At 37.9% G+C, this 22,889-nt stretch overlaps 1 protein-coding gene across 2 annotated transcripts in view; it reads left to right on the top strand.

Moving 5' to 3' along the window:
• Positions 1-22,391, top strand: part of NBAS (NBAS subunit of NRZ tethering complex) — a 176,624-nt gene extending 154,233 nt beyond the window's left edge. For both annotated transcript variants that reach the window (XM_071548327.1, XM_071548328.1), the window contains exons 50-52: positions 4,238-4,382; positions 10,562-10,690; positions 21,627-22,391. In XM_071548327.1, the coding sequence (XP_071404428.1) occupies positions 4,238-4,382; positions 10,562-10,690; positions 21,627-21,902 (550 nt within the window). In that variant the 3' untranslated portion in view covers positions 21,903-22,391. The remainder of the gene's footprint in view (positions 1-4,237; positions 4,383-10,561; positions 10,691-21,626) is intronic.
• Positions 22,392-22,889: the final 498 nt, after the last annotated feature.

Here is a 22,889-nt window from a genome sequence, read left to right on the forward strand (position 1 = left end):
TACCCAAGATGAGAATTCTTCACTCCCTGGGGTCTTTCTGTGTTTATATGCCCATTGCTTTCCTCCTGTTAGTTACTGCTTTCATTTGTGTTACTAACCATACTTGAAAGACTGAGTACTTACATGTTCTGTCTCATCAGGAATACTCGTTGTGGCTTGAACATTCTTCTTTCTTACTCATTCCTAGTTCTTTAAAAACATACGTGATACTTTATAGTAGCCAGCGTGGTCATAGTTACGAGTTGCTTCTGTAAATTGGCTTTTACTTCACTTAGATGTATTCATTCAATTATGTTGCGGAGTTCTGAGGTTGTTTGGGCTGGTTTGTGTTTATGTTTCTGTTCTGGTTTGCAGCAAGTCTTAAGAGCCAAACGTTGAGTACTTGCTGTAGAGATTTAGACTAAATTTAAATCTTAGCAGCAATTTATGCAAACATACAACATTGCACAACTTACATAAATCTAAAAACTGTGTGTTTTCTTACTTTTTGTTTGGCTCTTATAATCAGCCTGCTGTCATTAAAATAAATTTGATTGAACTCTAAACATCTGTCTTAACAGTTAAGAGCACATCCAAAATGAGGTTTTGACCTCATTTCACCCTCTATGCTACCACCTCAAATATGATTGGTTTTAACAAGTCAGATATAGCTCTCTTTAGTATTCCTTGACACGAAACAGGATTGGTTTCATAAATTTCTGACAAGTAGGTAGTTAGATTTTTTTTTATTGACTGCTGCTTGTTGCCATCTGTTGGGAATAGTTTACATTTCTTTTTAATTATTTTCATTTTCATTAATTTGGATGATTTTGCTTGGTAAATTCTGGAATTACTCATCTCAGCCAGGAAGCAAAGCCCGTGCCCCAGGTTGGTGATTGATCAACAATCAGAAAAACCTTTGGTACTTCTTGTCTTCTTTGTCTGAACCTTCTCTTCTCTCTCCCTGTTGTCATTGGCAGTAACTATCAAACACCCATCTCTGCATCTTTGGGAAGCTACTGCAAGCCTGCTTTGTGCTGGGGTCTTCTTTTCATTCTTGCCTCTTCTACCTCTGTTGCACACTTCCATGTCAACAGCATTCAACTATGCTTAATAGCCATGGGGGTTTATATATATACATGTTCCTGAAAAGTCTGTGTTGGGGGCTGGGTTTGGGATTACTGGGAGTAAGGAGCAGGAACAGTTTTGTTAGTGAATTTTGTAATAACGAATTTTTGAGCAAAGAGAACACTAGGCAGTTAAATCAGTTGCTAAGCCATATGTATTAACCTTTTTTTCTTTTAATCTTTACCCCTTTTTTCCTCCTCTGCTTCCAAAGAGAGTCATTATTGCTAACTAATTGTTTACTGCCAATGTAATGACCCATACAGGAACTGCAGAATTTAAGTCTGAGTCACCACAATACTTAGAATTTTGGCTTTCAGCCTAACAGTAAATAGCTAATGCATATAATTGAATATAAAGCTGGAAAATAAAATTTGCATTCTACAAAGACTCAAAAGAAAGTAGAAGAAGGGGAGTTTTGATTGGCTTTTAATTTTTGTAACCTGTGTTAAAAGGTCGATGCTTTTGAATGTTTTTTGAGTTCTTGATTTTTAAAACACCCCAGCTACAGTAATGCTTATGGCAAGTATGTTACTCTTCATGTCTTAATATGCCATGTTCACTGTGAGAAAACAGAGAGGCAGCTTGGTTGTTTCAGTCAGCACTCTAAGCCATATACTTTTTAAAATTTTATTTTCATACCCTTGTAATGCATGCATGCTTTGCCACCCAGGTGTCTCATATTCAGATGTCATTTTAAACATTTCATAAAGGTGTTTTTTAAAAAAAAAATTATTGACAGTACCTGAAGCTCCGTAGTCCTTTGGAACTTGCAGCCTACATTCAAAAGGCATTTTTTATACTTATATTAAATATTGATAAGGTGCTTTGGAACTGAAAGAAACCCAGCTTTTGGCTATGGGAAAAAAATGTAATGTGTTCCTGCTGTGGTTTTGAAATAATTACTTTTTTCATGAGAAATAACATTTTTAACCACATTGAACTAAAAATTCAAGAGAGAAGAAAACTGAATTCTACCTGTAGGTTGTCAGAGTTTTGGTAACTGAATCTTGGTTTTACTTAGAGATAGCAGATATTTATAAATAGACGACAGAAGTAGTTGAAATAGTTACAAGGAATTGTGATGAGAACAGCTTTATATATGTAAACTGTATGTCTGACACTTTACTTAAATGGCAGTCCTTGATGGCCTTGCATCTTTCTGGGTGTTTCTATGTTTTGTAGTGGGATTTTTGTTTCCTTTTTGTAATGGGAAATTCCTACAGATCTCAGTAATGTACTCTAGGGCAGAACCTACAGAAATGGAAATTCATTCTGACTGTGTGCCTGTAAGCAAGAAATTGATCACATAGCAGGAGCTACCTATTTAAGCAGGGGCAATGATGGAGTTGCAGGGTCTTTTTTCCTTCTCGTGACCTTACTGGCAATTGACAAATTAAGTTGCATCATGGTCTGTTTGTTGAATAAGTTGGCATCGTTGGGTTTGACCCGTCAGGTTGAAAGGAGAGGAGAGGAGGAGCTCTGCTGTTCCCAGCTGGACTTGTGGCAGTTCTGAGCTCAGTGACTGTGACTGATGGAAAGGCTCAATTAAGTTGTTGGAAGAAAGATAATGACTTCTATTTAATTTGCATTCAGAGTTGTCCACTCTTAGCTTCTCTGTCTGGTTTTCATGTTGTGCTATAATGTCAGATTTGTGTGGAGCTGGTTTTACTTTTTTACAATATGTACTTTTGAATGTGGACAATAAACAGCAGAGAGCTTTTGTGTATGAAATAGTAGATACTGGTGAATGTCCTCTCTGTCCTCTCCAGAGCTGTCAGACTCTTGATATGTGTCAATCCAGCAGACTCTCTTAACAGACTCCATTTACAATGATATTAATGTATTGCTTTAACAATTGCTACTAAGTAATACTTCGAAAAGCAGCACTTTGACAGCACTTTGCTGCTCCTTGTCACATGTGCTAAGTGGGTATCTTAATTTACACTAAATTGTAACACCAAACTGCCAGTTTTGGTCTTGCTGTCTTTGTTTTTTTTTTTTCTTTTACCCTTCAAGCTAAATGAAAAGCTTCCCATGTCTTCGGGATGCTGATTTGCTGATTACTGGCTGGAGAGGTTGATGGGTCATTTTTAAAACACCTTTTGTGCCTTCCTGAGTTAATGTATAGATGAACATAGTGTTTGTGCTACTATGGCTTAATATAGTCATGATTTAATTTGTGATTGTGCAGGATTTTAGCCTGTTGTAGGTGGAATTCAAATGCACTAACTTAATTTACATTAGAAAAATGATATTGCTGATATGTTCCACTGTTGCACTTTGTGCTATCATTTAAAAGTGGTCTGCTACCCCTTTCTGTCACTACATCCAGTCCTAGAGAGGACACCTGTTCCTGAGAAAAGTATCCAGCCATCTCCATGACCTGTCAAATAGCTGCTATAGGCCAAGAAATGTTGCAGCAATAAAACTTTTCAGTAAACATTACCTTTGCCATCATGCATGATAAAATTTACTCATCTCTGTCTGCCATCTGTTAAAGTCTGACTGTGTAACGGTGACATAGTATGAAGTTATGTGTGGAATTACAAGAACATTTTAAATATGTAAAACAAATGTATCTGCATCCATATCTATTAGCAGAGAAGTTCAGATGCGTGTAATTTCACTTTCCTACCCTGCTTGTATGGGCTATAGAAAAAAGTTTATTTTTGTTTGTACTTGCTGGGCCTGAAAATTAAAATGGGAATCTGGCAATATTTTCTCCACTTGGAAGCAAGAGACCTACTTGAGAGGCAGAAGCTGCTAGAATGTGATCAAAACAAACAAAATTAGGAATGTTGGTTTCCTGTCACCCATCCCTTGATACCATTTTGCTTGAGAAATCAGCTGGTATAAAGCCAGGAAAAGCTCTTCCTATGCTATTCCAATTTGATCGATCTTTATCTGATGTGTGATTCCTCAGGGATTGTAACAGCATGTCATAATTTCAAGTAATTTAATCTTTGTTGCATTGAAAGAGCGATGGCATAATGGACAGTAACATATCTCAAAACTTCAGTCTTTCTTTCATGAAGTTGTACTTTTAAGGCACAGACACACAAGAAGCAACTTTTAGAAGACAGTGTATGTATATTTATATTCTATATACATCTCTTTGTTTACTGGGCAGATCATGCACAGATGATAATCCCTGGGTGAAACTGGGGACTGTTATGCTGCAGAGGTGCCCACCTGAGGAAAAGGAGAACACTGGAAATGAAATTTTGAAAATCTGCCGTTCTTTGTATGAGACAAAGCACATGCTCCCTGTCCAGGTAAGTGTTAACTTTGAGTGTCATGCATATGGATCCTGTTTCACAGTCCCAACTACAAGAAAGTTGTTGCCATACTGGATCGAGTCCAGTGGAGAGCTAACAGAGAGGCTGAGAACTGAGTTCATTCTGTCTTGAGAAGGAATGACTAAGGGAGTTCATATCTTTAAGTGTGTGGATTAGGAAACAAGCAGAGGAGGTAGTCAGTCTCTTCTCAGAGATGCTTAGTGATAGGACAAGAAGCAATAGAGACAAGTTGCATCATCAAAAACTGTGATTACATCCAAGGAATGCCTAGAAGAGTCTTGGAGTCTCCATCTTCAGAGGTATTTAGGACTTGACTGGATCATATCACAGGCAGCTTGGTACTGTTGGACTTGCTCTGACCTGGAGGTTAGTTGTATTGGCTGTCCTTTAGAGATGTGTTCCAGTATGAATAATTCTTTGATGTATTTGTAGAAGGCCTTTAATGGTGTGTTGTCATTGAAGTCAGTGTTTCTAAAGCTGTTAATTAATCAGTAATTCTCTTACTAATAAATGCATAAAGCTTTATCGAGGAACCCTTGAAAAATAAGTTGATTGAAAAAAACATAATATGCAAGTAATTGCTAAGTAATAGCTATGATGTTCTGTCTTCCCTAACTATGTATGCATACTTCAATGGTAGCATCTCTTTAGTATAAAATTATTGAAGTGTTTCATATGTAAACATTCTATATTAATGAAGACTGGAGAAATACTTAATAAATTTCACACAGTTTCAGAGTAGTCATGCATATTTTTAGGAGGCTGATTAATCCCTTATAATCATCTTCACACAATGACTGTTACACCATACAGCTGATGTTAGAGAAGTAGAATTGAAACAACACATTCTGTTTAAAATACAAACAGGTGGGTGTGTGGGTTTGGTTTTTTCAATAGTCCAACACACTGATATGAGTCGATTTCAGAAATCTGTGTAAAACATGATTCCAGAAGGTGGCAGTAAGCTGAAATGATAAGTACATTTGTTAATTTATTCATCCCACCAAAACATTTTGGTGGAAGGCAGGTCTCTGTATCCCTGGGACTGGTATAATTATGTGTAGTTTTTTCTTCATAAGGTGCTGAAATGGCACATTTTATCTTGTAAACTCCCAATGTTACTGTGCCTGGGAATAGCTAAACTTTGTCAAAGTTGTATGTTCTGCCTCACCTCAGTGATCCACGGAGACAAATCCCACTGAGTGTCACTGTCATACAGCAGTCAGTTCTCCATGAGTTCTGCTCAAGAATGGGTCATGATTTACATTTCTTTTAATTGAGTAAACTTTGCCTTGACAAGTCACTGTTTACACACAGTTTTGGTATTGGTAGACAGTTTTGGTTGGAGATGCCTTCCTTTTTTTAATGGTACAGGATGTTGGAAGAGGCCACAGTGTAGATGTAAATATACAGGTACAGATATGAGGCTGTTCTGGTCCTCAAGCATAAAACATTTTACTGATGTAAAATACATTTTTTTACATGCATAAATTTAAAAATTCATTTATATGCATGGTGGCTACAGTACTTAAGTGCACAAATTAGAGTTGCAGTCGTGTGGCTAAATAAGATGAAAATCTGATCACGGGTAATTAACCTGCTTAGATGACTTCACATTTCAATAAATACACTGATTAAGAAGGCAAATCTGGAATGATGGAATTCTAAAAATTGAAATTACCATGAATAACATTTGCCATGTTGAAGTTCAAAGGTTGTGATCAGAAACATGTAACTTCAAGTCATGATGGTATAAAGTTAGAAAAACTTCCTTTAGATATACTCAGAAGGGTTTCATTCCTTCTTTATTCTGTCTCCTGCTGGTCTAGTTTTTTAAGCCAGGTTATTTTTTATGTCTTTTGGATAGTTGTATAGCCCTAATCTTTATATCTGGGCGTGTGTTTGGTTTGTGTGAGGTTTTTTTTGGGGGGGGTTGTGTTTTTTGTTTGCTTTTATTTGTTTGTTTTTTTAAATTTGCATTATTTTATGGATACTTCCAAGCCTCTTAGTGGAAATAAGGATTGTTTTATTTGCCTGTAAGACACAGGACTACCCAACATCTGCTCTATCTGACTAATGTCTTTAGAAAGGGACAAATCCTTCTGTCCCTGGTAATTGTTAAAGTGTGACTCCTGAAAATCTCATGTTCTTCTGTCAGCCTATGGGTCATGTGTCAGTTAACATGAAGACCTACAAATGAGAATACATCTAGTCCCTTATCTGTAATCACCTTGGGGTCCTAGTCACTGTGAGATGCTTATATGCTAGAATAATATAGCAGCCAGTTGGTCTCTTTCTTTTTCTTTTGTTGCTAGTTTTTGCTGGGGTTTATATCTGAGTATACAGTGTATGTTTTTGTTCATCCACAGTTGTCTCTGATCATTTTTTTCTGATAATGTTGAATTTAAATGCTGCCATTCAGTCTGCTTTTAGCCTCTCCAGGCATAATACTGTTTGTATTCATTACCCAGCCCTTCAAGCCATCCGTGAAAATACTGAATAATACTGGACCCGAAACAGACTCCTATCAAATACGGTTTATATGCCTCACTGGTGTCACAGTGATTCATTGATAGCTACATAGCTAGGTAGAAGATGAAAATTATCTTACAAAAGTTTCAACTAAATCGTGATAATCTGAGTTTTCAATTGGACCTTCCCTTGACCCTCTCACGGGTAACATCAAACCCACTCTGAGCGCAGCCTCTCATTTCAGGCAAATGCTTTTGAGTGCTTACTGCAGAACAGAAAGCCACTTATGCTGCTCTGAGAAGTGCTGTGAGCAGTGACTGGTTGTCTGATACAGGAATTTCAATTCCAAAGCACCCATGCAGTCATTTGTGGCAGCAATACAAGGAGATATCGATACTCTTCAGACAGTCTTCAGTGGTTGGCCACTTTTCCTGTCCCTTCCTGTGAAAAAGGAATGGAGGCCACTTCAAGAATTTGCAAGTTGGACCACAGTATCCTACACCTTATTTCCTTGGTGCAGAGGAGTATTGCATGTAACATTTTCAGTCTTTCTAAAGTCAGATTTCACAAGGAGCACAGAGGCAGTGCAGTTTTTCCTCATAGGAGATATCAAGTGAAGAAGAATGGATAAGTACACTTCTCCATAAACAATAGAACTAGCTAGAGTGGCATTAAAATAAAACACCTTGTTAGTATAAATACATTTATAAGAGGACACTGAGAAATGAAAGAAAACAGAAAGAACCTGCAAAAAGTAGTGCATTGATGAAAATACGGTAAAAGTGGAAGACTAAGGGAGTGCAGTGTGTTATCTTACCAGAGACTGAGGGATGGTTGATTGAATCCTACAGATAATTTTAGACAGAACACAAGCTAATAAAAGTCTTTCTCACAGAAAAATAAAGACCATTGCAGTTTAGTTTACATAATTTCAAATTTTAGCATAAGGCACAATATTTTGAAAGAAAGCAAAATTGATTGTCAGAATGTATACTTCTTCAAAAGAGATGATGAATTCCTTGTACTTGGTCATGGTAGGTAAGATTGAGTATGTCTGCTAGACATGCTACCATAGGGAGAAACTTAATCGGAGTGTCCAGCCAGTTATGAGAGACTTTCAGACAAAAAGAGTTATCAAGTATGGTAACATTGCTGTTTTACTCAGGTAATGTATCTTATGAGTATCAGAATTTATTTTTCTGAGTATAAGTTGCTGTGGATACACATTTTCAAGAAAAGAAGACAGGTAGAGTGAATCTCTAGCTTTGTATTCAGTAAAATTGCTGGAATGGCAGGTATGCTGCTCAAAAGAAATGCAGTGGAATATGAAATTGTCAGAAATTCAATAAGCATATGAATGACCTGACAAAGCTTAATGTACTTATTTAGTGTTCTTATTCCTTGATCCCATGTCATGTCCTTCTCACCAAGCATGCTGATGACACTGCACTGAGAGGAGCTCAGGGGCAGAGAGGCCCTGCCAAGAGACCTCAACAAATCAGAGATGAGCAATCACCAACCATGTGAATTTTAACAAACACGAGTGTCGGATTCTGCAGTGGGGCAACCCTGAATGTCTGTGTAGACTGTGGAACAAGAGGTTAGAGAGCAGTGCTGCAGAAAGGGACCTGGGGGTCCTGGTTGATGACAAGGGGAATATGAGTCAGCAGTGACCTGACAGCGAAGGAGATCCAACAGTGTCCTGGGGGCATCAGGCAAAGCATCACCAGCTGGGTGAAGGAGGGGATTGTCCCAGTCTGCTCTGCACTGGGGTGGCCTCACCCTGAATATTGAGTGCAGTTTTGGGCCCTACAATATAAAAAAAGACATTAAGCTCTTAAAGAGCATCCAGAGGACGGCCATGGGGATGGTGAAGGGTTTGGAGGGGAAGCCGTATGAGGAGCAGCTGAGGTCACTTGGTCTGTTCAGCCTGGAGACTGAGGGGAGACCTCATTGTGGTCTTCAACATCCTCACAAGGGGCAGTGGAAGAGCAGGCACTGATCTCTTGACTCTCATGACCAGTGACAGGACTCGAGGAAATGGCATGAAGCTGAGTCAGGGGAGGTTTAGGTTGGATATTAGATAAAGGTTCTCCTGGGAGGTGACTGGGCACTGGAACAGGCTCACGAGGAAAGTGGTCACAGCACCAAGCCTGACAGAGTTCAATAAACATTTGGACAATGCTGTCAGGCACATGGTGGGATTTGTAGGGATGCCCTGTGCATGGCCAGGAGTATGACTCTGGAATCCTAATGGCTCCCTTCCAACTCTGCATATTCTCTGATTCTAGGCATCAAGAATCAGTAGCAGTGCTGAATAGAAGCTGTATAAGAGAACAAGCCTTACCTTAGCTGACTCAGAGCTCAGTGTGGTAGAATATATCCTTCTAGGCTATGTTTCTTGAAGGTGTAAATTGAGAGAAGATAGAGCAGAGAGAGAGTTCACTGTCCCAAGCAAGGCCAGTTGTGCCTGCACTATATTATATTCAAGACATTAACATCTCATCTTCACATAAATTTTAGGCTCACAGCTGCTGACATTGTGCAGCTAAAAATGTAGATCATTTTGGTCATCATGTTGTTGCAGTTGTCATTAAACTGCAAAAGATGTAAAAAATATGTGACTAAGATTCTCTCAGCTTAATGTTTAGCTGATGAGCTCCTTTGCCAATTGTTCTCAGAATGCTGGAGTGAAACAGAGAGTATCTCTAAGAGAGGGATACCATTTTCAAGGTAACTGTCGTACAATATCCAGAGTCCTTAGTGTAAATTGCCTTGGGACATCTCTGATGGGCCTCTTTGGGAAGTGGTTGTGACAAGCAACCTAAATTGTCAGAACGCAAAAAGGGAAAGGGAAGAGGAAGGGAAAGGGAAGTTATAATTTGATTTATAACACAATTTGTTCATTGAATTGCACTTGGATGTATAAATGAATAAATCACTGCAATTATTGAGGGGAAAAAATACCAACACAGAAAATACTATGTGTAGGAAGTTTTGTTTGTTTTTTTTTACTAAAAGCCAGGGTAAAGAATTGGAAAGGCACAGCAGATTTGTTGGGTTTTTTTGTTTTTATTATTGAAGATATTTCTCTGGCCAGTTTCTTCTTCTTGAAGATGTGATGCTAAATTTATGCTATATTATATAATGTAAAAAACTAGATGAATGATGGAAAGTTAATTTGCTAAACTGTAATTGCATATAAAATATAAAAAAATTTGGGGACATTTTGCAACGGAACTTTGATGTTGAGCTTTGGTATGTACTGTTACTTCCTCTTTATTTTGTTCCACTTCTATGATTACATAATTGAGTTACAGAAATGTCACAGGTGTCTGTTAAAGTTTCTTTTTGTGCTTTGCAGTATTTCAGTAAGCACAAATATATTAGTCCCATGGAGAGTTGTGATTGCTCTGTTATTTTTTCAGTAAAACTCCCATTTCTAATGATGATTCAGTGCCTGTCTTGTCTTAATCTAACAAATGTTGCACTTTAACCCTGTATTCCACATTTTTTAAAATTTGTCTTTTCAAGTTTCCGGAGAGCTTCCAACGGGGAATTCATTTGTTGTGGAAGTTTGGTTTTCATTTTGCTTTTGACATAAAATTTTCATAAATTTTAGTGTGAACGATGATGTTAATATCTCCAGAGATCTCACTGAGTGAGTTTGCTTTTATTTTCAGTGTATAAAAGAATTATGTTTACTGCTGCTTAACCAGTCCCTTCTGCTGCCATCCCTGAAACTGCTGGTAGAAAGCAAAGACCAAGATCTTCATGCTGTGGCACTGGAGCAGATAACAGCTGTTGCTAAGGTATGACCAGTTGAATGAACCACCTTTCAGATTTTGAGATAATAAGTTACTTCTTTTATCTCCGACTACTGAGACATTTACCATTATTAAGATTTTCCACAGGTATTGTGTCCACAGTGAGCAGTAACACAGGGCTTGTAAGATCTTTTATATGTGCTTGAGGTGATTAAACCTCATAGCACTTTATTTAAATTACCTAGTATGCTATTTTAAGTCAGTATGGTGGAAGATAAACTATTCTGTTATATAAAGTAGATTGTTACCTCTGTGTTCATATTATCATACTTTGGGGGGTTTTTAAGTGATAGTAGTATATCAGGTGACTTTGTTTCTGACAGACTTGTCAGTCTGTTTATATGCAAGTTAGAGAGTAGTTACATCACTGATTTTATTGTGATGGTATGTTTGGGGACTTTCATGCAATTCTAAACAAGTTTTATTAGATACTGTAGCAGAGTTATTGTCCCTGACCTTTTCATGAAAGAGAATGACTTTCCTGACTGACTGAATTAACTGCACTGATAATTTCCAGAATTATAATATTTAGACAGGGAAACCTCATCTGTAGTACTTCCAAATTCTACACCATATCTTAGGGAGGTCTTGGTTGTGTATTAAAACACAAAATAATAATTGATAGTATATGTCCCTCATGGTACTTAAAATGAAACTGCCCATATGGAAAAAAATGAAACCATTTATCGTGTTAAAATAAGCATCCCCCCAAAGTAAAAGCTGTAGAAATGGGATTTTTAGAAATTCAGATTGAAATTATAACTGCCTTCTAGGGCAGGCCCTCTGCTCTAGTTATATTGATTGCCACAAAGTTTTCAAATTCCTTAGCTGCAATAAGTTGTCCAAACCCCATCCCATACTTTTGCACCATCCTCTGTTCCCTGTGAAAGATATTCTAGATCTGGTCTCCCAGCAGTCTCCTTTGAGTATTGTGTCTTTCCTTCTTATGCTGCACATTGTGTTCCAGAAGCTTTCTCCTTTTCCTTCCATCGGATAGTTTGAGAAGTGATCTATCTGCTTTCTAAAACTTCTGAAGACCAGTCAGAGAAGCAGTGGATCTGAAAGCATAGGCTCCATCTCAGGTCTCGCTAATTTGCCTTCAGAAGGCCTTAGTTACCAAAATGGAAGAAGCACCAAGTTTTTAAATGTGTTCTTTATGAACATTTGAAACAGTAGCATGGAAGGTAGCAGGACATCTTATATGTAATACACATCTGCTTGTACCAAAATTCTGATACCATCGCCAGCATCCAGTTTGAATTTGGAGTGTTTGCTAATTGAGTGTGGTATTTGAGCAAAGAACAACCATTAAGATGTTCCTCTTTCCAATAAACCACAAATTTTCTAAATTTTTCACAAAATATAATTTTGTAAATGTTAACTACCAAAACAGTAGTACATTGTTAGTGTTCCTTTGCCACCTGCAATTTTAGATTTAACGTCTGCAAAGCAAAGCTTTTTTGTACCAGGTTTTAAACACAATGATCTCATTGAAAAGCAAGTGGGGATCTGATATATGCATGCACTTATATCAGTTATTACTAATCTTTTAAATTTGACTTTTTAGTTAACGGATGAAAGCTGCTGTAGAAGTGACTAACTCTGAGGCTTGTCACCAGAAAGTTGTGTCCAAATACACTTTATTTAACTATTTTTAAAGCATAATGTTGTGCAGTAGCACTTTTGAATGGTTACTAATTGTATTGCTCTCTTAACTGGCCTTTCTTTCTAGCGTGCTCCAGCTTTCAATTTCCTACACTCTTAGGTTGATTACATTATATTGGAGTTTTAGGGCCAGGAACCTTATTATTACCTTACTAATGTAAAACACTTTGTATATCTATGCGTGCCCAAACCAATATTCTTTTTGACCTTTTTATACAGGGTGAAGCTTGCTAAGCTGTTTCTAGTTTTTCCTTCTAAATTCAGTATTAATTTGAGCATGTAGCTTTGTAAGAGTACTGAATAACCTAGAATTTTCAAAGCATTTAACTTTGGTCTAATGTTTCATTTCAAGTCAACAAAGATTTAACTGTTGACTTTATTACATCAGGCTTAGGCTTGAATGTCACCTTGAATGTGACATTCCACTGACAGTGTCAGAAAAGCAGCTAGTACAGAATAGTGCTGTGCTAAATGTAAAAGTTATTCTTACATTGTGTAGAAAATACTTCTTATTCCTTGTTTTATATGCATCTCTTATAGTAACATTATTTGCTGTTGTACTAAAAGTGCATATATTACTTAGCTATAGCAATGTTGTTTATTTAGTATAATTTTCTATGCCTGCTTTTTGCTTTTTAAAGAACAGTGTTTGGACTGTTAATGTTTTCTGTAGAATTCTTAATGAATTTTTCATAGGAAGGCCATTTCTGCTTGCATTAAACAGGAAACGGACAAATAACATCTGGCAAAGGGGAATCATAGCTATTGATTCCCTGATGTAGTGCTAACACAGCTCACAAACATGGCTGTGAGAAAAATACGGCACTTGCTTGCTGATAGGATGTATTAGTTTGCCATTTGTTGTATGTTGCTGACAGCTTTATGGATGTTTACAGTTAGAGATGATGCTGAAGTGCTGATACTAGGAATTGTATAGCTTTTGCCTGTAATAAAACAACCAAGTTTTTGTGTAAGCTTTTTTGAAATTGCAGGCCTCTCTTTTTATTGTGTATCTTTTAATGAACTGCCACTTGTCTTTTTTGGGTAATAGAAATAACAATTCTTTTCTCTGTTGTGAATAATTTAAAAAATCAGTTCACTTTAAATAAGCTTCTTACTGCCAATGGAGCCTTCAAAAGTCAGATTGTTTTTGAGAAGGATTTCAATGTTGTCTGTGTACTTGGTTATCTTTTAGAGATTAAGATTGATTTTATACATCTGACAGAACAAGTAAATATTCTGCTACCTGGTGGTACCTATAATGTTGAAACAGTTAACAAGTGGGAGTTAATATAACCAATGCAAATATTTCTTCAATCAAGACTTTATTAGAAACTAGAATTAGAACAATGTTTTATTGAAAAAAACTATACCTTAGCTCTATTTGCATACTATGCTTTCAATGAAGAAGTTCTGAGTCTACCTTTGCAACATGTTTTGCTGATAATTGTAATATGAAAAATCATGAAAAATGTGGGAAATAATAGAATTTCTAGTTTTCTCCAGTGTCTTACACCATTTATGGCTGCTCGTTTGGTGGAGCTTGCCCTTTAAAAGAAATCATTAAATTGTGTGTATACAGGCCAATGGCAGTTATGGTAAAGTATCTTTCTCTAGTTTATTTTTCTTGCTTTCTTCTGTCCTTCTTTATTTGTTCTCTACAGACTCCAGTACGAAATGAAATTAAAAGCATTTTTACCTCCAGTAGTAGTGGATAAGGGAATACTCTTTGAAACAGCAGGTTCAGTTCTTTCTGCTGTTATGTCATCAGCAGCTCTTATTTTTCATAATGCATGGATTTTATAATGTATAAGTTGTATGTGAAATATTGCCTGTTTGTAATACCAGACCTCTAGACACCTGCACAAACAGTGCTGATGGGGAATTGCCCAGACCCTGACTTGCTCCTTAGATGAGGCAAAAGACAACACCCGACCTTCTGTTGCTTGTCAGAAATTCTCACTGCAGGACAGATTTTTTTTCAGTAAAATGTCCATGTAGGCTGTATTAACAACCTTAAAAATATGCTGGATGTTGATATGTGTCCTTGGTCTTGGGGAAAGGATGCACAGAGTTCTTGCATTCATAGTTGCTTAAGTTTGTGGAAGCCTCAGTGATTTGTCAGGAAAGCCTTCTGTATGGCTCAAGTTCCTCTTCTGATCTTCACCCACCTATTTCACACACAAGCTTGCTTGAAACTCGAAGGCTCCCTGTCTGCATGCCCAGGGGAGCTGCTGCCTTGGTGTGGCTGCAAGCCTCAAGCCTGAGCCCATTTCATAATATTAATGTGCTGATGGCAAAGCCCCAGGCAGGCCTGCTCAGTCCTGACTAATTGTGCACTGACAGCAGTGAGTTCAGCTTAAGACACAAGCTGCAATTCTGATTTCAGAAATACAGAAGGGGTGAATAATGGTTGTGCAGGAAGCAGCATGAATCCCCTGCCCTCTCTAGCAGGAGCACTTAGTCTGGGGTAAGGCTCTTCACCATCCTGCTGAAGGTGTGTCAAGTTTAGGCAGGGTGCAAATGGGTCCTTGCTTCTTCTCCCAGAAACTTTGCTGACATGTGGTTTTCCATCTGTAAATGCAGATCATTTATACATTCTTTATTAAAGAGACATTTGATAAAATGCAGAGGCAGAGCAATGCAGTGCAGCTGCAGTGGAAATGAGTGCATCCGTTGCAATTCTGTGCCTCTGCTGTCTCCCTAGATAAAAACATGTGCCTCTACACGGATACGTATGGATCATCACAGTCTAGAGAAGTGAGCTAGTATTGAGAGATGATAGAATTGTAGATTGTTTGGGTTGGAAGGGACCTTAAAGATCATCTTGTTCCAGTCCCCCTGCCATGGGCAGGAACAGGAACACTAGACCAACCTGCTCAAAGCCTAACCCTGCCTTGAACACTTCCAGGGATGTTCTGTCCTCACAGTGAAGAATTTCTTCCTAATACATAATTTAAACCTACCCTCTTTCAGTTTAAAGCTGTGCCTCCTTGTACTAACACTTTTACAAAGTCCTTCTCTTGCAGCCCCCTTTAGATACTGGAAGGCTGCTGTAAGGTCTCCTGTGATCCTTTTCTTCTCAGGCTGAAAACCCCAACTTCATCATACTGTCTTCATAGGAGAGGGGTTCCAGCCCTCCTAAGACTGTCTTTGTGGCCTTCTCTGGACCCATTCCAACCAGTCTATATCTGTCTTGTGCTGTAGGCCCCACACCTGGATGAGTACTCTCATGAGAGCAGAGATACCATTTGAATGCCTACACTTCAATGCTTAAAGTAGATTTTAGCCAATACCTAAATACGTATGTAGCTCAATGAAAAAAATTCAGTTCTTAACACACTTATCCCATTAGTTCTTTTACTTGGTCACATACACACTGTGTGTGGGCATCACACTGAAGAGTCAAATCCTACTGAAGGAGAGAGAGTTGGATATGAAAATGCTCTCATTTAAACATTCCAGAAGTAACAGATTTTACACTAATGAAAAATTTAGCACCCTTAGCATGGATAGGCATAACGATTTTTCTCTAACATACACACTCTGAGTTTGTCATTGTTGTGGGTCATAGTTTACTTACAGCTGGAGTAAACAATGGAACATGTTGACTCCAGGAACATGGAAAGTGGCTGTGTGTTAATTTTTGCAGAAGATACCTGCACCTCTGAGACTTGTTTGAACTGCAGTCAGCTGCATCCCATGGCACTGGAACAATGATCCCATGGCACTGGAACAGTGATTCTAGGGTTAGTGAGAGACTGTGCTGGAACCAGCAAGGCTTGGTTAAGGTCTTGGGACAGCAAGGGCTCTGCATCTGCAGGCAGATCAGAAGTGACTCATTAATAAGATTGTGCCTCTTCTGTCTGCCCAGAAGCAGCAGCTTTTTAATACTGGGATAGTAAGGTTGTTTTGTAGTAATTGTCTTAATTGGGTTTTACTCTCTTGTACAAAACTTTTGTCAAAAGAAGTGATTTGAAAATGAAAATGTACTGCATTGTATCTACTGTAGGCTAATATTTGGTAAGTATGGAAAACAAAACTAACTCTGAAGGGTGATTTCAATTAATATTTTTTAAAAGCTATAATTTTGAGGATTGAAATTCTATCTGGAACAGTATCCTGCTCAAACAGTTGGACAAATTGCAGTATAATGAAAAGTGAGAACAGGGCAAATGTACAAGCCTTTTTCTGAGGTGCTGCTCTATGAACTTCCAGTTACTTTCAGCTGTGTGTATTTGCTGCTAAGTAATTGCCAGTAGTTTTCTTTCCTGATTTTGTGCAATTTCTCCTTAAAGTTGGATGAGCTTTTACATCCTGCAGTATCATTTGCCATGTAGTTCAACAGTGAAAAAAATAACTTATTTATTTTCTCTGAATCTGATCCTACTAGATTAATTTGATGCTCAATAATTCTTTTTTTTTTTTTGTGACATGTTTAATCAATGCCTGTATAATTCTAATGGTGCTGTTATGTGCCCAATGCCCCCTAAGCCACCTATTTTCTAGATTGGAGAATCCTAGTTTTGCTGAGTAATTTCTTGAATAGAAACAACATTATATTTTCTGTGCTGTATTTTTTAAATATATGCTTTGTGTGTTTAACTTTTATATGGTTTTATTAAATTTTTTTTTCTCTAATGCTTGTTCTAATTTAAAGTAATTTTAAGTACATGTAGTTTTAAGGTATATTTGCATTAATTTAATTTTAAAAAATCTTATGCTTTTATCTAAACTTAGATGCTCAGTGTAAAAGGTATCTTAATTAGGTTTTTAAAATACACATTAGTTTTATTGACAATTATGTAGGTGTTGGTAAGAATTGTGGTGTGTGTATTTTTTTTATGTAAACCAATACTGTAACTATCTCTTTGTATGCAACTGGTACCCAAAAAGTTGACATGATCTAGAGTTGCAAAACTCGATAAATAGTCAATCTAGAAATCTTAGCTGCCTCTTTTTATATAGAATTCGTATTAAACCTTGGTGTCTCTGTGTTCTTCCCACCCCTGCCAGACTCCACTTAAATTGACAAAAGAATCATAAAATATACAGTGGTCTGAGCTGTGTGAAATGCATTCACAGCGTCTGGTTGCCCTCTTGTGTCTCCATCCAGTTGCCTGGAGACAACTAAATTTACAGAGGTTTCCTCTTTCTGACCAGATCTTCAGACAGTTTTCAAGTCAGAAAGTGGGAGATGTTTATCAATTTAAACCTACTGAACTATTTGAGCTTAAGGATATGCTGTTGGAAACAACCACAAGAGCCTTTTTTTGTGCTGTTTTGTCATGTGTAAAGTCACAGTAATCTCATTTCTGCATGAGCGCAGACAGGTTGCTCTACATAGGTATTGCATGTGAACATCTTCATCTTCATAGGGTGGCTCAGATGTTTAATGGTTTTATGCTAGGAAAAGCCATTTACTTTCAGATTTGTCTTGGTCCAATTTGTGGGTTTCTGGTATATGAAATCACATTAATCTATAGCATTTTTCATTAACTGAGCAGTAGCCTAAAAATTTTTAAATTAAACCTCACATATGCTGTTAATCTTATTACTATAATTACTGTTTGCATTTTATCTTCATAGAATCAAACAATGAAACCCTGTTTAAAGTTACATCCTACATACAGGTTAAGGATAGAGTACACAGAGCTCTGAGGTGGGAAGGAATATCCCTTCAGCCTCCCATTTCAGAAGAGATGACAGCTGTTTGGATAATGCCTTAGAATGCTGTGTGGTGTGCTGCAAGAAGTCAACATTAGGAAGTTTAGAATCATGGGATTGTTAAGGTTAGAAAATACCTTTAAAGTCTCATCGAGTCCACGTGTTAACCCAGCACTGCCAATTCCACCTCTAAACCATGTCCCTAAGTGCCACCTCTACACATCTTTTAAATAACTCCAGCGATGGTGACTCAACCACATCCCTGGGCAGCCTGTTCCAGTGCTTGAAGACTCTTTTAATGAAAAACTTTTCCTAATATTAAATCTAAACCTCCCCTGACACAACCTGAGGACGTTTTCCACCTCTCAGTTGTTAATTAGGAGTAGAGGCTGATCCCTGTCTCACTACAACCTCCTTTCAGGTAGTTAGAAAGCGCGATAAGGTTCCCCCTGAGCCTCCTTTTCTCCAGGCTAAACACCCCCAACTCTCTCAGCAGCAACTCATGTGACATACTCTCTAGACCCATCACCAGCTCCACTGCCCGTCTCCGGACTCTCTCCAGCACCTCAATGTCTTTCTTGTCACGAGTAGCCCAGGACTGGACACAGGATTTGAGGTGTGGCCTCAGCAGTGCCGAGTACAGAGGGACAGTCACTGCCCTGGTCCTGCTGGTCACACTATTGCTGATACCGACCAGGATGCCATTGGCCTTCTTGGCCACCTGGGCACACACTGGGTCATGTCCAGCTGCATGTCAACTCATTTGATTTAATCATCAATCTGTCTTCAACAGGAAGACATTTCAGTAATTAACATGACAGTAACTAAGTAAAGACTTAAACATTGAACAGCCTAAAGGCTGGACATTTCTCTGTTTCTTAGAACTGTTTTATAAACTGAACCTAGTGCTGTGCACTGTTGCGCTCACTTTGTAATATGTAAATGTGAAAATGTTGAAGACTTGGAGGAAATCAAGTTTATTTTTAAGATTTCAATGGCAATTAAAATACAAAGACCTAAATGAAATAATGGAAGAAGCAGCATGAGGCTGGAGCAACAAACCCTCTTCGTGGTTAACATGATAAAGACATTGTGTTCCTCTGCAAAGCTTCTGAAGTTCCAAATGAAGAGAAAATAGTAAATTGAAAGTAATGATCTTGTGTTATTAATGGTACACTGAAGGTGATATAAAGAAGCATAACACTTTTTCATGTCACAATACTTTATATTTTGTCTTTTTCCTTTTCTAAATCTTTTTTGTGTTATGTAGAGTGCATCTTTTCCAAAATAGAGCAACAAATGATTCTGTTTCTATTGCTTATCACATACATGCTTTCAGTCCTCAGGCTGGCTTTTCAGGTCTTTCACAGAGTAAAACTTACATTCTTAGTCTAAACAATTTAGGTACAATAAAGATTGGTCTTCTAAAAGAATTTTTTATTACTCAAAGGAAGTTCTTTCTCCTGAAGCCACTTTCAGATTTCTCACCCTCTTCACAGTGTAGGGGAGGAAGTACTGGTAGCTCCTCATGAACTCTGTGTTCCTCTGCATACAAATGCAATATTGATTCATCCAAAGATGCCAAAGCCTGTGAGTCTTGGAATTCCATGCATTCAATAGAAAATTGGATACTTGTTCACATTTATGCTTTGAGGATCTTTCTGGTTTGACTGTGTGGGGAAACTGAAGAGAGACTTTCCATGTTTCATGGTGTGCATGATCTCTCACAGTGTATGTGTCTGAGTAGGTAAGACTTTTTTACCTGTGTCTGAGTAGATAAGATTTGGTTTCCTGGACTAATAGATCGTACTTCTGCTCAATCTGTCCAGAAAATAATAATAATTAAATGAACCCCCAGCAAAACCACAGCACACCACAGCTGCAAATAGACACTCTTACATAATACTAAGAAATGGGTTTGTAAGCTTCATGGGACAGAGAATTGTGTTGTAAGCAAGAAGTACCTGTTGGAGTGTGCTCACAGTGTCAGTAGTGGGGCAAGGAGCAGCCCAATGTGCGTGAATGTGCGAAAGAAAAGTTCTGCACTCTTTTAGCTTGAACTAAAACAGAGAGACAAGGAAACTTTAAATGATTCCCTGAAAAGAATAAGGGTTAAAATTGTTATCTTGCCAATTAGATTAAAAATTGCCTAATTTCACCTGTAAAGTGTCACTGCCAAATCACCCTGTATGCATCCTGGGCACCTATGTAGCAGCTGAATTGGTCTTCAAGGATGCTAAATCACTGTGTCATGGGGTCTTTATTGCTTGCTGATACCATGGCACAACTATGTAAGTTAGTACAGCATTTTTTACAGAAAATAATACAGAGGGTAACCAAACAGGTTTTTTTTTCTTTTAAACTGGGAGGTTGTTTTGTAAAGGTTGTTTTGAAAACTTGACTGTTGTCTAGCCCTCCTTTGGTACCTTTTTATTATAGAATCCTAGATGGTTTGGTTTGGAAGGAACCTTCAAGATCATCTAGTTCCAAACCACCTGCCAGAGGGGTCTCACAAGAGCAGAGGGACAAAATCACCTCCCTCGACCTGCTGGCCACACTGCTGTAGATGCAGCCCAGGGTGGGCTTGGCTTTCTGGGCTGCAAGTACACTTTGACAGATCGTGGTTGAAATTCTCATTCACCAACACAGCCAAGTCCTCCTCAGGGCTGCTCTCAATCCATTCTCTGTCCAGCCTGGGTCTGTATTTGGGATTGCCCTGACCCAGGGGCAGCACCTCACACTTGGCCTCGTTGAACTTCAGGAAGTTCACACAGGGCCACCTCTCAAGCCCGTCATGGTCCTTCTGGATGGCATCCCTTTCTGGTTTTGGTTATCTGTAGTTAGCTGTTCTATTGTGCTTCTTTAAGTGGTAAATTAACACTGCATTTCAAGCAACCCAGGAAAGACATGTCAAAATTAATTGAAGCAGATTTTAAAGTGTTCTATAGTGTTATTTGTAAAGCTATAGACAAGATTCTTAAGAGAATATCTGCTCTGATTTGTCAAGTAACCACATTTTTCAAGGCATCTGGGGTGTCTCACAGAGGTGGCAGCTCTGTGCTCTACATCATTTATTGCATGTTATATTCTTCTGCAGATCTCATCCTTGCTGTGAGTGCTGTAACTCTGGAAAATCTGATTGAGTCTGTGAATGTTGCCTGTCATATTAACATGTGGAATGTAATGTAGTATATTAATATAAAGTGAGCAAAATTTAATATACTCTGCTCTGACCTTCCTTAGTGTGTCATTTTTGGTATGGAGCTAAATGGTGTGATCTGTTCTGCACTGGGACTGAGAACCTGTGAAAAGTCTGTAAAGCTGCTGACATTATCCCAGGCTGTTAAGCATCCTTATTACTTAACTTTGTGCAGGTCAAATATTTATATTAATGCAGTAGACTGTTAAAGACATACCTTTACATATTCTGACATATGCAAAGAGAGTATCCCTGTTGTTAATCCATATGGACTACTCATCTCACTTTGAAGGTCACGCTGTGCAGTTAGAACCATCCTGACATGCTCTGGTTGATGGCTGTTATCTGGTTATTAATTTTTAATTACTTTGAATTTCTCTTTCTTTGTAGGTTGATGATTCCACTTGTGATGCTGAAATACTTTCCTTGCTCCTCGATGCCAAGTTAGTGGTGAAGTGCGTGCCCACTGCCTTCTGCCCACGCCTTCTTGACCACCTTCTGGCTCACCAGGGAGAGGGAGCCTGGGATGTGGAGGAAATAGCCAGACAGCTGAAGGAGGCAGGATTCAATGCAGAGGCCGGGTCCCTCTTGCTGTCTCATCGAGCGACTCATCCTGCACTCAGGACTTTTACTACTGCCCTCCAGGCTGTTCAGCATTGGATCTAAAACTATATTTGTCTGCCTTTTTGCTGGAGATCTTACACAAAAGGGAGAAATTGTTGTTCTAGTCAAGTAACAAAGTGAGTTATTACCTACTTTTTGTAGAAAACAAAACAGCACACAGTGAATCCCCATATGCTTCAAATTGTTTAAAAAAATTATTGGTGCAGATGTATCATTCTGTTTTATGACTAGCAAAGCATCAAATCTGGTAATCCTTTTCAGATCAAAGTGTTAAATGGTTATGCTCAGTGACATATAAATGAAACATTAGTAAACTGGCAGGTTATATACATTTTGTCTTAATTTCTGTAAGTAATTTACTCGTCATAATGTAAAACTAATGTAAAAATATAATTATAAATATATATGAAGCAAAAAAGTCACAATGAAGGGTGATTTTGGAGAATTTCAAAACCTTAAAATTTGGTATTGCGTAATGTTGTTATCACAGCTTTTGTTTGCAATAAATAAAATATTTTACATTTAATATACTCTCTCTTCTTTCCGCCTTTCAGTCAGATAAATATTTTCTTTCTTCCACCCCTTTTTCTGAAATTCCTCTCTCTCCTTAATGGTGTTTATTCATAAGGACAAGCTGAAGTCCTTGAGAAATTTTTCTCCACACTTTGGGAAGCCCCATTTCAAATCCTAAACATGTGTTGATACCTTTTGAGAATGCACTTTCAAAGCATTTACTTATATTTTTCTTGAGTTCCAAAAAATTGCATATGTGTGTTTATTTCCAAATGCCTTTCTGTCTTAATAAGGCAAAACAATATTTTGATTGTTTTCAGAGTATTTTTAACAAAATGACTGTTAATTACACTGTATTACCAGGACCATTTGATGCTTCCTTGTGTTTATAGGAACTTGTTAAAATTCATCCATAAATCTTTTGCCCAATCTTATGTTCAGATCTAATTTTGATGTAATGATGTACAGAAGCATTACACACAATAAGATCCACAGGTTAATACCTTTGAAGCAATC

The sequence above is a fragment of the Pithys albifrons genome, chromosome 2 (assembly GCF_047495875.1).
Source record: "Pithys albifrons albifrons isolate INPA30051 chromosome 2, PitAlb_v1, whole genome shotgun sequence".
Lineage (NCBI taxonomy): Eukaryota > Metazoa > Chordata > Aves > Passeriformes > Thamnophilidae > Pithys > Pithys albifrons.